The 16,078-nt window shown below is 40.9% G+C and overlaps 4 protein-coding genes across 5 annotated transcripts in view; 1 reads left to right on the top strand and 3 right to left on the bottom strand.

Moving 5' to 3' along the window:
- Positions 1-137: 137 nt before the first annotated feature.
- LOC117570601 (putative uncharacterized protein DDB_G0271606) lies at positions 138-7,762 on the bottom strand. Its single transcript, XM_034252345.2, is given in 11 exon segments — positions 138-906; positions 1,093-1,884; positions 1,886-2,002; positions 2,004-2,331; positions 2,760-3,310; positions 3,669-3,922; positions 3,988-5,581; positions 5,648-5,746; positions 5,807-6,204; positions 6,689-6,809; positions 7,261-7,762. Coding segments are annotated over 11 exon segments (5,124 nt in total). The 5' UTR covers positions 7,552-7,762; the 3' UTR covers positions 138-327.
- Positions 7,763-7,959: 197 nt separating this feature from the next.
- LOC117570621 (serine-rich adhesin for platelets) overlaps positions 7,960-16,078 on the bottom strand; it is a 178,044-nt gene continuing 169,925 nt past the window's right edge. The window contains exons 1-3 of one of the 2 annotated variants that reach the window (XM_034252384.2): positions 9,225-9,366; positions 8,868-8,930; positions 7,960-8,771 (exon numbers count right to left, since the gene is read on the bottom strand). In XM_034252384.2, coding sequence (XP_034108275.1) covers positions 8,067-8,771; positions 8,868-8,915 — 753 coding nt within the window. In that variant the 5' untranslated portion in view covers positions 8,916-8,930; positions 9,225-9,366 and the 3' untranslated portion in view covers positions 7,960-8,066. Of the gene's footprint in view, positions 8,772-8,867; positions 8,931-9,224; positions 9,367-16,078 lie in introns of those variants that run through there. The other variant, XM_052004377.1, reaches the window with a different exon arrangement.
- Positions 9,612-15,298, top strand: LOC117566528 (uncharacterized). Its single transcript, XM_052003541.1, has 8 exons — positions 9,612-9,710; positions 9,773-9,955; positions 10,016-10,449; positions 10,509-10,730; positions 12,521-12,632; positions 14,147-14,413; positions 14,475-14,965; positions 15,040-15,298. Exons 1-8 carry the CDS (start codon positions 9,656-9,658, stop codon positions 15,262-15,264), a joined length of 1,989 nt encoding a protein of 662 aa, XP_051859501.1. The 5' UTR covers positions 9,612-9,655; the 3' UTR covers positions 15,265-15,298.
- LOC117570623 (peritrophin-1) lies at positions 11,370-12,507 on the bottom strand. The gene is made up of 4 exons (XM_034252385.2): positions 12,422-12,507; positions 12,224-12,364; positions 11,723-12,159; positions 11,370-11,651 (listed from the first exon to the last, which is right to left on the bottom strand). Coding segments are annotated over exons 1-4 (807 nt in total). The 5' UTR covers positions 12,423-12,507; the 3' UTR covers positions 11,370-11,423.

The raw sequence follows: 16,078 nt of genomic DNA on the forward strand, positions 1-16,078 counted from the left end.
TCCTTCCGTTTTTACGGTGGTGTATAGATTGTTCCTCAATTCAGTAAAAAAGTATATATTAAAATGTCTAAAACAACATTCTCTCAGCCTCATCCTACCGTTTGTATAGTCAGACAGCATGAAGAGAGTATAGTTGAATATAGTAAGTGTATAATTTAATACAAATTACATAGAAGCCAAAACAAAAATTTAAATAAAACGGACCGCCTAGTGCAGTTAGTAACTAAATGTTGTCAATTTTGCATGAGTATAATGTCACATGGTATTGTATATAGATGCGTGTGATTATGGTTAGGAATGTGGTTCCGGGTTAAGTCATATAACTATCTACTTGTTGTCTAAACTTGACTCGGCTGCAGCTGCGCTGGCCTCCTCTTCGGGATTCTCGTTATTTTCGCACTCATGATCGTTGCCATTTAGTGACACCTTTTTTTGATCCGCTTCGGCCAAGTCGGCGTCATTGTTCGAGTCCTGTGAATGTGATTGAGCGCGTACACGTTTATTGCTCTGCTTCTTAGAAGCGCCTCTCTCCTCCTTAGTCTTAGACTTGGTTGTGCAGCCATTATGGGGTTGCTCCACCACAAACAATTGCTCCAGATATGTGCGATACCAGAGCAAGAACTCGTCGCGTTGTCGCGGCAGTTCCATCTTTTTAATCTTGGCATAAATGCGCTTGGGCGAGATGAGTGGCGATGTTGTATTTGGTGCCCAGCTGGCAGCAGAGTTTTGTGCAGCATTAGCGGTCAGCTTGGACACCTCGGCGAGGAGTGAATCATTGATTACCGTGTTATTGTGCGTCTGATTGCGTATGCGTTTGATAATGTAGTCGATTAGTTCATGATCGGGAGCCAGTTCAATGCTGGCTACAGGAGAAGCAGGGCGCTCGATGACAACTTCAATGATTTGCTAAAAAAAAATAAGATGAAATGAGCGATTGTTATGGATATTATATTATTACGATTGTTATGGATATTATATTATTATAGCAGCATAAGATTGACATTTCTATCACTAACAGCTGCTAAGAAATAAGGTTTCAAATGGACGGAAATAGATGGGATCCCGACTTTTAAGTGTCTATAAACTACTTACATCTTCGTTATCTACGACGGGAATTGCAGCTGCTGTCTCGCAGTGCTCTGGCTGTGAAATTAACGCTGTTGCTGCTGCTGCAACAACGTCTGCTACTGCCGGCAAGCTTTCCTCATCCTCTGGTCTGTCGTTAACCGATTGCGACTGCGGTGGCGTTTCGCTGCCACTTTCTGTGGCCTCCGTGGTGCCATTCAGTCGTAACTCCTCAACAGGTGGTACACTGTTTGCCTGCCCCTGATTGATTGTCTTGCGTAGACTGTGCACATCATTGTAAACCTGTTGCTCGCTTGGTTGCTGCTCCTGTGGCAATTGCTGTTGCGGGACTTGCTGTTGTTGCTTCTGCTGTTGTTGCTGCTCCTGTTGTTGTTGCTGTTGCTGCTGTTGTTGCTGCTGCTGCTGTTGCTCGAAGAGTGTTTCCAATCGGCGGTAAACATCCTCTTTAATCGACTCGTAAAACTTTGTGGTGAATTTATCATTTTTCAATGCGTTGACCAGCAAATTGCGATTGAGCTCTTCGGATGCCGTGTCCTCAGTCTGCTCTAACGTTGCATTTGATTCATCTGCTGCAGTAGCAGACTCTTGTCTCGTCACATTATACAAGGGAGCAGCTGGTATTGCTTGTATATCAGGCAAGTCATAGTCCATGTACTGTGTGGTGGGCACGGAGAAGTCGAAGCGCAGATGACGTTGTTGCACGGGCGTCAGAGACACCGCCGAAGTGGTCGGTTTGGCTGGCAATTTGTTGCGCTGATACAGCGGACTGTTCACATTCATGTTGAGCAAATTGGATGAACCAGTGGGCAGCTGCGGCGACGCCATCATCGTCCCGCTGCGTGGGCAGCTGCTGGCGGCGACGATTGCGTCGTCTGGCAGTTGAGCCACTGCCAACACCAAAGATTGTTGCATCATTTATTGTCTTCCTCCTCCACATCATCGTCATCGTTGCGTGCATCTTCGCGCCAATCGCGACTGCTTGAGCTGTTATTCAAATTGTTGCTGTTGCTGCTGTTGTGTAGTTGCTGCGGTGCCGTGGACTCGTAAAAGTGCCGATGCTGCTGTTGCTGCTGTTGTGGTTGTTGCTGTTGCAGCATCATGCTGCTGCTGCTGCGAGCGGAATGTGCTGGCGGATGCGGCTGAAAGTAACTGGGGCGTTGGCGTTGTCGCTGTATTTGGCGATACTGATGCTCCACATTGAGTTCCTCGTTGCTTTTGTTAGAGAGCAAATTCTGACGCGTATAGCTGCAAAGCGCATAAATATTAATGGGTTAATTTAAGCGAGCGGCAGTTAAAATAACTTAATAAAAATTATAAAATAATCAACTAATGTTTTAGTATTAAAAAAGCAATCAAAACGTCTGTTCATTTGGTTTTTAGGGTTATTTTAAAACTGCAAACAGGATGAAATTAGTTGCAACAAAATCATTAAATGTCAAACATAAAATTTATAAACAATAAGTTAATCCCTGTCTACTTACTCAATTACAATATGTACATAAATTAAAAAGTAAATTGATTGCATTTTGATCGGAAATTCGCTTTAAATATATAGATATATAATTTTGTTTATTACTTTTGCATGATTTTTTAATGAACAGCTCTTTGGTTGCCTAAATCTCCAAATAATAATACAAACACCATGAGAGTACAATAACTTTGGCGCTGTTTACCTTCGGAAATTATCCCAATAGTTATTGGCCCGATTGCCCGGCGGCACCTGATTGTTCAGCGTGGGCGGCAACACTCCAGTCTCGGGCAACGAATGCAAATTATTCGCATGCTGATTCTGTGTACGCAAATTGGCATTGTTCTGGTGGATGGTATTGTTGTGATGATTCATAAATATCGGACCAGGACTGGCACGATATGAGCCCGGCGACAATGGCGTCTCATTGTTGTAGTGCGTTGCTTGCGGAGCTGTTGGTGCCTGAGGTGGTGGCGGCGGTGGTGCAGCATTGTTCAAATAGGTCTGCTGTTGATGAGGATCGTTGCTGCTGTATATGTTGTTGCGATGACTGCTGCGATGATAGTTGCTAAACGCACTCTGATGGCTCGAACCAAAGCCATATAGCTGCTCGGATTGGGCGCGATTGCTGCCGCCCAGACACAAGTTGTTGGGTGCCAAACCACCAGTGAGTGGCAGATTTGCCGGCGGTACAGACTCCGAGCGCAAGCTGTAAGCATGATCCTGACAGGTAGCGGCATTCAAGCGATCTTGCAACTAAGAAGAAAGTAAGATTGAATACATCACAGATAAATTAGTTATATAATTACAACTTTCGAACGCTACAACTAAAATCATACGTTTACAAATCACTACTTATAAGGTATATGCTTAAAGCCAGTATTCGATTGATATTAAGCGGTTTAATTTAAAAATATTAAATCTATCAAGAATATAATTTACTTATACGAATTTTATTCAATATTTGCAAAGCTTTATAAAATAACAAATTTATGTTTATTTTTTTTTTGCATTGTAACTATTGAACACAGCTCATATAAAGTACTACAAACTAAGTTAAAAACTAGTCTACCAGCTTTTTGCTTTACCCATCAATTAATTTAATTCTACTCACCACATGAATTTGATTGTTTAGATTGTCGATCTCGCGCTGCTGATGCCACAACGTCTGATTGCACTGGCAGACCGAATTGATGAGCATCTGCTGTGTTTGCATGAATTGTTGCAGCAACACAGCATCCGATGTAGGATTGCTGCTGGAAGCATTCGATGATGTTGGCGGAGCCAGTGGGGCAGCTGGCACATTGCTGCTCGTGGCTGGCACATAAGATGGCTGCGAGTGCCAACCGTTGGTGGTATTGTGCGAGTCTGTGTCAGAGTAGAACGTTTAATTAGTTAAGATTGCAGATAATTGGAGATGACAGAGAACTTACTCCACATGCCATGCACTGAAGCGGGAAGCGGGGGCAACATATATTGCGATCTGGCGCTACCCGATTGAATGCTGTCATTGCCCATCGACAGACTATCAATCGTCATGTTCAACTCTTCCTCGTTATTGGAAATTGAACGTGCAGCGGGCGCTGGTGGCTGCGATTGCGGCAACTGTTGTTGTGGTTGCTGTTGTTGTTGCTGCTGCTGTTGTTGATTGCGTCGCTGTTGCTGCTGCTGTTGATATTGCTGCTTCTCCACTACAGTGCTAGCTGATGGCGCACGCTTTAATGTTGTTGAAGATGAATTGCACACATGTCCAAAGTATCTATCGCTATCGGTGTCATCATTGCCCTCATCATCCGCTTCCGAGGTGGTGTTTGTGTTCGTATTGTTACTGTTGTTGTTGCTGCTGCTAATGTTGTTCGCATACAATGCCGCATACTCGCGCTTGGTGCGTTCAAACTCCTCGCGCAGTTGATCGCATTCGGCGCGCAATTCACTATTCGAGGGCAGCTTAAACTGTTGTTTTTCCTGCAGTTCCTGCTGCTCTTCTTGCTCCACCTCACGTTGCCTGCTTGGTGTCGGTGTTGGCGTCAAACTGACGCGTTGCAATGCATCCTCGCCGAGTTGCACTGCTGCAGCTGCCTGCTGCTTGCGACGTTCAATCTCTGCCTTCAATTCAATAATGCGTTCGCGTTCCTTTTGCAACAAAGCCGCTTCGGCACGCAACTCTGTGGTCACATCGTCCAGATCATGCACACGCTGCTCAATAGGCAACTGACCGCGCTCGGCGCTCAGACGCTCCAAGGTTGTGCCTACGCTGGGCGTGCTCTGGTCAATCTGATTGACCGTATTTAGCATGCCTTTAAGCTTGGCCATTTGTGCCTTGAGCGCATCAATGTCCGCCGTCTTTTGGTTGATCATGGCCTGTGCGTGGAGAGCACGCTGTGCTGCGTCGGCGGCTTCCTGGCGCAAAACTGGCGCTGTGCGTTGATACTCGATTGGCACCACACGCTCATTGCTGGGCTTAGCCACAACTGGTTTTGGTGGCGATGCCTCTTTCCTTGCTTGCCGCTGAGCTGCAGCAGCATTACGTGCGCTCTGCCTAGCCGTCATATTGATGCTGTTTAACTCGTTGACCAATTCACGCATGTCCTCGCGTTGCGTACGCAACGATTCTAGTTTCTCTTGCAGCGCCTGCTGCTCGGCCAAAATCTCGGGACCATCATCGCCCAGCACGCTGCTCAGTTCGTTTTGATTGTGTATGAAAGCCGTGAGATTCTTCATGCGACCTACTAGCGAGGCCATGTCATCCTGCACCTGCTGCACCGATTCGTAGTTGGGAGCATCGCCATCGCCACTGTGCGGCAAGCGAGCAGCGTGTTGACGCAGCTGCTCCATTTCATTCAGATGTGTTTTGGCCATGTTTTGTATTTGCAGCAGCTTCTGTTGCTCCTCCTGCAAGTTCTGCATATTGCGATTGGAGGCATCCAAGCGTTGCTGCAGCTCATCGAAGCTGGGTGCTGTATCCGGTGTCGGAGTCTCCATTACACTGTGCAGCGATTGTATGGACTGGGCACGATTGTCGCTCATCTGTTGGTTTATAAATATATATTGAACCGATATATGTATTTAGAATTGTATTTGATCTGCACATACCTCACTTAATGCAACATCCTCGAGGCTAGTTGAATTCACAATGCCCTCGTCCTGGTTAGCAGAATGCGGATTGATTTCATGCACCATTTTGTTCAATTGCTGGCAATAATAATACAATATTAGTTAACTGTCAGTAAAAGAAATGAAATAGAAACTTACTTCTTCTAATGAGCCTGCTGTGAGTTCTCGACTATTCCAATTGACATCCAAGCCAAGCAAAGTGCGCAAGAATTCGAGCTGTGCCCGCGTTGGGTTATTACTCGGTGTGCCGAAAGTACGGCGTATCAAATTCTGCAACACTGTGTGCGGCAGCTGCGGAAGATTGTTATTGTTATTGCTGCTGCTGCTAGTGATGGATTGTTGCTCCTCGTTGCCGTTGTTTGTGTGGGGTGTGACGACACCTACGGTGGCAGCAGCGGGAGTGGTTGCTGTTGTGGGACGCAAACGCTGCAAAGTTGCGGCTGCTGGTGTTGTTGTTGCCGTTGTCGTCGACGGTTGTTGCTGATGCTGTACACGTTGCACTGGACGTACGGGAAAGCAATAACGTTGCTGTTGATCTGTAAAATACAAAGAGAAATTTAAATATCTATAGGAATTTTCGTCGGTGCAATGACGCAGCCACAAAACTGAACTGGCCAACTGCCCAACACAGTGCTCGTTGTTTGGCCCTCTCCGTGGGCGCTTATTTTTATGTGTGCTGTTTTATTTTTAGCTCATGAACTAGCGCACATTTCATGTAGGCAGTAAAAACACTGAAACGCAGGTGCGTATAAAGTAAGATCGAAATAAATGCTATAAGGTGTTTCAAAACTACAAAATGGTGTGTTTCTGCGTTAAGCACAGGTTGAAATACGAGCTAAGGTTGCTGTCTTAGCTTATTTTAATGAAGATATGCATAATGTAAGTTCTGTACGAGTTGAAATTTGAAGAAACCATGAAATGTTAAGCAACATTTTTAGCCTCTTAGCTTCTACCGCTCATTAGTTTAGTGAAGACAACCAATTATATATATATTTAAATAAATTATACAATGTATCTTACCTGTTGAGTCGTAACTGTGCTCGGCAACCAGTTGACGCAGTGCCTCACGATGCTGTTGATGCTGAGCCTGAATTTGCAGCGCTATCTGTGACTTTCTCACTGTGGCACGTTCCAGGAGATCCTTGAAGCAACAGCAAGACAAGATTAGCAATAGAACGAGTAAAAGTAACGCGGCAATTTTGCAATTTTGTGGTATGGAAAATTAGAATTCAACTGCGCGAAACAGTCGAAAGCAGCAATGTGGAGGAGGTCGGATGTATAACTAACAAGAATTCTCGAAAGTTTTTGGGTGAGTGTGAAGTGTATTTTTAAATGCAAAGAGCACAAAGTTTGCTCAGAGAGATAAAGAGTGCAAGAGAGCGGGAGCGAGAGGATATTAGAGACGTTGCAGCAGCTAATAAATGGGCGTCATGGCAACGCTTTGGTTAATAAGAGTGTTCGGTCAATATAAACAAATATATGTAAGAATGTCTATGCTGCCGGGTATGATAATGTCTACTATAATTAATTAATGAAAGAAATGACACTGAACTACATGAATATGAGATGATTAATACAAATTTTTCACTTACATTTAAGGCCTTGAAAGGTGCAGGGGGCAAGGGCGGTGGCAGCTGCTCCTGTTCCCGTTGTTCTTGTTGCTTCTTGATTAGCGCTGCATTACGAGCTCGATTGGTGACCGAACGGCTTGTGGCCGATGAAGATGAAGTATTTGTGCTTACCGGCGATGTTGTTGAATTTGTTGTTGTTGCTGGCGGTGTTGTTGTTGTCGCTGCTGTTGCTTGTTTTGGCACTGCACCGGTACTGCGACTTGAATCGCTGTCGTTTTTCATTATTAACTTTACGGGCGGAGTCGGCGCCATCAGTAAAGTATTATATATTTACAAAATATATCTATATGTAAATTATGTATACAACTAGCACAATTATTGTATAGCAACTGACACTAAAAACTTTTATAGCACCCACTTTTACCTACTAGATGAAGTGATGTGTATCACTCACTATTTACTGTTTACTTAATTAAATGAGCTAAACTAGAATTTCGAAGCCAAGCAAACTTTTATTTCAGCACCAAACAACAGCTGCGTCCTTAAAACTAGAATTTAGCGCAGTGTGACCGCAGCTTGGCTCTTCAAATATACCGAGCGGTTCGTAGAGCATACAAAAATCTACCACAAACGCAATCGATATCAACAAAAGTTGTGCGACTTGTCGATATCGATTGGTTGTGCTAACGGAGCTCATATTCAAAAAATGAAAGCTGCCTATGAGGAGAATTATGATTTAATCAATAATAATTACAAATGGTTACATATTTATTTTGTATATGTGTAAAGTAATCAGCAAACGGGACGATTAATCACTCGAACAGGTATTATTCTTTGCTTTGCTTGCGCTGAATAATTTCTTCCTTCAACGACTTGATGCGCAGACGTTCCGCCCTCAAGCTTTCCTCTTGACCACGCAAATCGCTTGTGAAATCCGTTACCATATTAATCATGGCATTCAACAGTTCCGCATTGTCAGGAGTAGCACGTGCTTCCGATGTGGCCGAAGTGGCAGATGTGGCTGCCTCCAAGGATTGAGCACTTCTGCTGGTGCTGGTGCTGCTCGTGCTGCTGCTAGATTGAATGGATTCCACGGTCTTGGTTTGTTTGCTCTTCATCACAGTTGACGATGATTGTGACTCCACGGAGGACAAGTGCTGCTCGATCAGTTTTGTAGAGTCCGTAATGTTCTGTACACGCTTGAATTGCGCCTTCAGATTGGCAATCTCCGCCAGCTTTTCCTGCAGATAATTGGCGGTCTCTTCATTGTCCTCCTCCTCTCCGACGGCGGAGGCAGCATCTGTTTGCTGCACTGCAGCCGCTTCATCTGTAGCAGAAAGTGACTCTGAGGCGATTTGTGACCCAGATGAACTAACCACTGTCGATGTCGATGAGGAAGTGACCTGTGAATGATGTTCTCGGGTCGCTTGTCTTAATTGCTGGCGCTGCACACTGAGACGAGACAATTCCTCTTGCAGCTGGCGATGTTCTTCTTGCATTTCCTGCAGCTGACGGTTGGAGGCCGCCAAAAGCTATGAAATATTAATAGAAAGACAGCTCATTTGTGCTATATTGTTCCCATTGTTCACATTATGTGTACTATATACACGATAAAAAAAAATACATACCTCGCTCAATGCGGAATTATCTTGAGGTTTATTCAACTCGTTGACCATTTCGGCAAACGTTCCCTGAAAATATAAAATTTTTTTCTGATGACTTTTGTATATGAAGCGTAGCGTGTTTAGCTAGCCATTAAATGATGTTTTCAAAACACACAATACAAAAACCTCACACACAGTATATGCTACATAGAGTACTAAAGAATTGTCTATTAATAACATTTCTCGTTACGAACCGACTTCGCGGCAATATTGGTGTCAATCATTTTGACGTTTTTGAAACAAATTGAAAAATTGAAAAGCATTGAACACTGAAATTAAAAAAAAAGACTAGCACTTAATTTGAGTTATATAAAAACTTACAGAAAGAAATGTGCAGGCGGTGCACTAAAACAAATATAATCACAAAATAATTATGTTAAATTAGTTGTGTATATTTTAACAATTTTAACAATTGCCGCTGCTGATCTCTGTGCTCTAGGGGATGCCAATATTCCTACTAAATGTCTGTGCCGAAAATGAAAATATTTTATACGATAATTTATAATGTGTGCGTTCTCAAAACATAGAGTTTCTTTCTCAGCACTCGCACCAGGCGACAAATGTTTCAACAACAATATCGTTGCGCTCTCAGTCTCTCAGGAAGACCCAGCATTCGATTTGTGACTCACTGAACTTATGCTGAACCCAATGGCAATTAAAATAATGAACATGTTGATGAGGGGCCTGTTCTCACCCGGATTGATAAGAGAAAAGTATCCATTAATAAAATTGATAGCTGAAAGCATATATAAATGAAGTTTTCGAAGAATAGAGACTTCAGTCAACCTGGAAGAACGACGAGCAAAAGTGAGTGAGTACAGTGATATAAAGAATTTAATAAAAAAATTATTTTATTCTTTTTTTGAAAGTGAACTTACGGATATTTCGCGGGATCTTAGTGATCTTTGTGGCTGTTCAAATAAAGAAAGCCAGAAGTGAAGAATATGATACGAGTAAAATTTTTACTAACAACTTGTCCCTTTGCGATGGTGTGGCCGATAAAGTATTTCTACCCTATATAGGAGATTGTCAAAAGTATTATCTATGCTGGGGTAAGCAAAAGATAATGCAAAAATTTCTATAATTTGTAAAAAAATTAATTCTACTGGCAGATGGAAAAGATTATGAAAAGAAATGTGACGATGGATATTATTTCAATGCGTATAATCAGAGTTGCAGCCGCAAATCTGACAATTGTCCACCCAAATGTGAACTTAATAAATTAACAACATTTAGCTATAGTCGAACGTGCAATAAATATGTTCTCTGTTATTATGAAATCCCGGTGCTGAGAACATGCCACGATAATTTGCAGTACAATCCGAAGACGGATCGTTGTGATTTCGCCCAATATGTGGACTGTGTGGATAACGAATGCTCGAGATTCGATGAAGCCAATGAACTGAGCTATTTGCCCAGCAAAGCATCCTGTGACAAATATTACTTGTGTGCCAAGGGCGTACCCGTAAACTACACTTGCACGGCAGGATTACATTTCAGCACAAAATGCAATTGTTGTGACTACCCGGAAAAATCGAATTGCCAAGTTGGTTTCTATTTTAAATATTATTATTTTTGATAATAGTTCATTTTTCCCCTATATAGATTACTGCAATTAATCGCAATATTCAGCCGTTTTCTCGCACACCATTGAAGAAAGTCGACAGCTTGTGTCCAGCTAGTGGAGTTCATTTCTTGGCCCACAATCAGCGTCGGGATGCCTACAACTATTGCGTAGATGGTCATGGTATTACCCTGGATTGCACACCGGGGTTGTGGTATGATGCAAAGGTTCAAGAGTGCCGAGAACCCAAATATATTGAGGACTAATTAATTAAATGATAAACTGAACAGACCCTAAAATACTGAATTTTATTTGAGTCTCTTAAATAATTCGCTTACATTCAGCTGCAATTGGTAAAAAAGAATATTCCTTATATGTTGTTTAAATAATTCGACTATTTTTGATTGACTTATGTATAGAGAAAACAGAATTTGCTGTTCGTAATACTTTTATTGTTTATACAAAGAAAGCAGAAAATACTTTATTTGTTGACTTGTAGCTGAGTTGCTTGAAAAATTTGCTTAATTTAGGTGACTTTGGGAAAACAACATTTTCTTTGTTTGTTTACTATAAAGAAAACCGAATTTGATTAATGTATTACTATTGAAATAATTAGTTTACCTTTAATTATAGATAGCTAAACACACTTATTTATTACTGAAGAAATAATTTACTTTCTTTTCTAATGGACTTTTATCTTGGCTGTTGAAATAATTCTGTTAATTTTATTTGTTGCCCTATCTGAAATACAAATCACACTCTACGCGAAAGTTTTGTTGTTGCTTTGTCGCCTGGCGGCTGCTGGCAGAGAGCACAGCATTTGTTTAACAGCTAAAATTAGCCCGCGTGAGCAGGGGGAAAGTCTGAGCATTCAGAACACAAATGAAATGCGAACACATTCGTTGAACTTTCAAATTGGTTTTATTTGCTTCGACACCCGAAACGCGACACATCCCTTAGGCACCCACAACAAATTGGGGTTCGCGGCATTCCTCCAGCTTGGCATCGTACACCAGACCAGGAGTGCAATCCAGAGTGACACCGCGACCATTCAAGCAGTAATAGTAAGCCTCCTTGCGAGTCTTGTGGGCAAAGAAATGTGCGCCCTCCTTGGGGCAACGAATGTCAGCGGAGCGTGGTGGCACCTTCGAGTAGGGTTGAATGTTGCGTTGCAGTGTCTCCACCTAACCGAAAAAGAAAGTAGATCACAAATAGGCACTGGCAGTTGAGAGAATAGAAAATTACGCATACGCACCGTGCAATTGACGCGTGAGGGAAAGTCGCAGCTTTGAGCCTCGGGATTGTATTGCAGGCCACTGGCACAGGTTTGATTGATGGGCTGGCCATCGAGACAGACAAAGTACTTGTTGCAGCGTGCTTTGCTGGCAATATAGACAATCGCATTGGCATTGTTGTTGCGCACACAAAGATTATCCACACAGTCGACATATTGGGGAAAATCGCAACGATCGATCTGCGCATTGTACTGCAGACCATCGCTACATTGACGTATCACCGGTGTGCCGCCAAAGCACATCACATACTTGGTGCAGGTGCGATCGTAGCCAAATGTGCTCAAGCCTTGAGCCGGACATTTGGGCAGGCAACGCACCTCGGAGACATCCGCACACTGCTGATCACGAGCATCGAAATAAGTATTATTTGAACAGTTGCGAGAAATGGCTGTCTGGCCTACAAAAAAAAAAGCAGAGCGTGTTTGGAATGATTGATTAACAAGGAATTTCCTTGAACTTACCAATGCACAAATAGTATTCGGAGCAGCTGTTCACACTCGGCAGGAAGAGATTGTCGGTGACATTGGAGCAAATGTTGACGGCAGCGAAACCATGACCAAAAAGCGTGGCAAAGCACAGCACAGCAAACAGTTGGAAAGCCACTAGAAGAAAAGCAAAAGGTTATATATTTTTGAAGAGATTCAGTTTGATATACTCACTTCTGTATGTTACTCGTATTGCAACTGTCTGTTCGCTGCGAAAGAAACTTCAATTTATACGCAAATTTCGGTTTTATTCCATCCTGTTTTATTTTATAGCAATCATCAGCTACCAAAATTTGCGTTGTCTTCGGTAAAAAACTGAAATTATCTGATTGGAGTTTTCTGGATGACAAGCGCAGAGTCAGCTTGCAAATTGGAAAGATAAAAGGTAATATCAGAAGAACATATTTGAACTCATATTCATAATACTAAGAGAACACACTCTTAACTTATCTAGCTCTCATATGGAAGCACACGATTTGCTGTCATCATTTTATCAGCTATTAATGTGCATGTGTTAATTTAACTTACAACATGTCCACTCAACATTACGCAGACAATTGAATGCCAATGTCGAGGCAGTGAATCATATTTCAATAGCCGCTATCTTTATGCTACGAAATTGATAATTTGCAGGGCAATTTATAATTAAATCGGTAGTCTATTGAGAATCATAATTTATGAGTTATTATAAAATTTACAAGTAAGAAAGATATAGTCTAGTGTTCTCGACAGTGAGATACCCGCTGCCCATTTTGAATTAAACCAAAACAATGCGCTTAGTTTCTTAAAATATACCAAATAATATACCTCAAAATACTAAAATATACCAAAGACAATATTCGGTACATCGAAGAAGAGGCAATATAGAAGTAGTTCTTAAATAACTTTCACAATTTTCATCTGATCGCATTCAAATTCTCAGGAATCATACATTCTATAGTAATTAACATATATGTGTATATCTTATAGTCTCTGAGATCTGGGTGTCAATACAGACAGGCGGACAGACGGCGGACAGAAAACGTCTCGGCTGTTGACTCTGATCAAGAATATACACACTTTATAGGGTCCGACCGCCTTCTTCTGCCTTTTACATATATTTTCTGGAGGCACAAAGTTATAATACACTTTTACCCTATGGGTAGCGAGTATAAAAACAAATATACCAATTAAAATAATATAAACAATACAAAAGTATTAAAAATATATGTAAAATATTGAAAGAATCTGGAAATCTAATTCCCTCTATCTGTCTGTCTGGAATTTCGACTTTATGCACACCCTACTTCTAAGTTTCAAATTAATTTGTTGAAACACGAGGCCTCATTCTTAACGTATAAATTTAAAATCTCATGATTATGATCACCATATATTCATATATTTTATATATTTTAAATTTCACAAAACTTTTTTGACCTTCGGTGACAAAAGTTTATAAGTTTATTCTCATAATTATATACTACTCCTTATTTTTATGAAGCCGCAAGAAAGCACATTTTTTTTTCAAAATCATTGGAAAAAGATTTAAAAGAAAAAATGATACAAAACAAAAGAAGAATGTAAATCAAAATGTCTATACACCATTTGCTAAATTAAAATGTAGTTTTCCTTTGGGAGTCTCGATACGCGTGCCGAAATTTGATAACGTTACTTCCCTAGAACTCATTAAGGTACTCGAGGAATTGATAGTTACACATGTCTGGATGTCTCAAAATAGAAGAAAAAAGTAAGAAAATAAAAAAGAAAAGAAAATCAATCTATCATATAAATTCAGCATTCACCGAGTACAAACAGATAGTTGAGTTCTGGAAGTGACACTACCAAGAAGTCAGTATACAAAACTTTTGCACATCAAAGTCGATTCAGATTGTTATTTAGTATTTTTTTTTCTTTAAATAGTGAAGTTATTGTTGCCCCTTTATGGATTGCTCCTATGCGGTTTGGTCCAGTGTTCAGTGGGCCAAACAGTTGCAACATCAACAACAAAATCACCACCGGATTTGGTGGCACCAATAGAGGAAGATGAAGAGGAGATTGCGGATGAATTAGTTGCAGAAGTTGCAAAATATGGTGTAGTTCTGAATGGCGTCGATTTGTGCGGAAATATTGCAACCAAAACTTTTCTACCATTTGTCGGCAATAAACACTATTATATTAATTGCAAAAGTAAGTAATAATAATATTACCTATAATAGTATTAAAGCACATAAGTATTATTTTCATGCAGATCAGAAAATTTCTTCTGTTGGCAATTGTAATATCGCGTCAATAAGGGAGGAACATTGCGAGGGTATAACAGATTGCTCAATCGTATTCGATTACAAGTTGCAAATATGCACCACAAATGATACTGTGGATAAGATGACATTTATGAAAGAATGCGAACCAAAAGTATTGTCAAGTTTTTGCTATGATCGCACCTGCACAAAATACGTTCTATGTTTTTACAACACGCCAGTGTTGAGGGAATGCCAGGATGGCTTACAGTACAATTCGAAGACAGACCGTTGTGATTTTCCTGAATTTGTGGACTGTGTGGAAAACAAATGCTCGCAAGAAGAAACCCCTTATAATATTACATATGTGGCCAGCAAGGCTAGCTGTGAGAAATACTTCATTTGCGCCAATGGCCAAGCCAATGAACAAGAATGCTCAAGTGGATTGTACTTTGATGATACTTGCCCGTGTTGCAAGGTCAAGGATCAAGTTGACTGCACGGTAAATCAATTGTTTGCATTGCTCGATGTCATACAAATCTGATTTACTTATTTTATTTATATTTACACTTTTAGTTGCAATCTGCTCAACAACGGAACATAAAGCCCTTCTCTCGATCGCCGCCACAACGTGCTGATATTATTTGTCCGCCGCAAGGAGTTCACTTCTATGCTCACAAGAGACGCCGCGATGCCTATTACTATTGCGTACAAGGTAATGGTATTACATTGGATTGCACGCCAGGTCTGCTGTACGACGTCAAGACTCGCGAATGCCGTGAACCCAAATACATTGCCTAACTTACCGAGCACTCTAACTTAATAAAAACATTTAGTTTGCATTCTCTTTTACTCTCATTTGGTCAGCATGGGTATACAAATTTTATAACTATCCAAACTATATAAAAATAATTCTATGACTATAGCAACTATATGTTAAATATTAAGTTGCCAGATTAGTATATTATGGTTACAACTTTTAAGATTTTTGTTAATTTCATTCTCATTCAGAAATCTATAAGGATTCATTTCACTCTATTTCGAACAACTTTTTGACTTTTAAACTTCTATTGCATATTTTCAAAAGCTAAATAATCGTTATTAAAAACTTTAAAAAATTGAATAACTTAATATGCTGCCCACATCTGCAACTAAAATCAAATTAAAAATTAAGTATACGATCAAAAATGTTGCTTTACATCTTTAACTGAAAAGCGAACGAATTGAATAACCTACTAATTTAAATTGGTGTTATTTAAAATTGCTTTATTCAAAATCGAACTAAGTTTTTTATTGCGCGGTTTGCGAGCTTTTTTAATCCGTTTCCGAATCATTCACAATGGTGAGCATTCCATTTGGTATTGCGCATGTGTTGTGCAGCTGCCGTGGCTGCTATTGAGAGCGAACTGAGACCCCATTCATGCATGGGGCCACCCACTCACACACACATGCACACACTCACACACACACACATATGTACACACGACTCGTAACCAATACCGAAAACAAAAACAAATGTTGGCAGTCTCTGAATTGACTTTGCAAAGCAATTCACACACACGCACACAAAACGAAGAAATAATCTTGAATCTGAACTCATGAAAAGTGAAAATGT

Source organism: Drosophila albomicans, chromosome 3 (assembly GCF_009650485.2).
Source record: "Drosophila albomicans strain 15112-1751.03 chromosome 3, ASM965048v2, whole genome shotgun sequence".
NCBI lineage: Eukaryota > Metazoa > Arthropoda > Insecta > Diptera > Drosophilidae > Drosophila > Drosophila albomicans.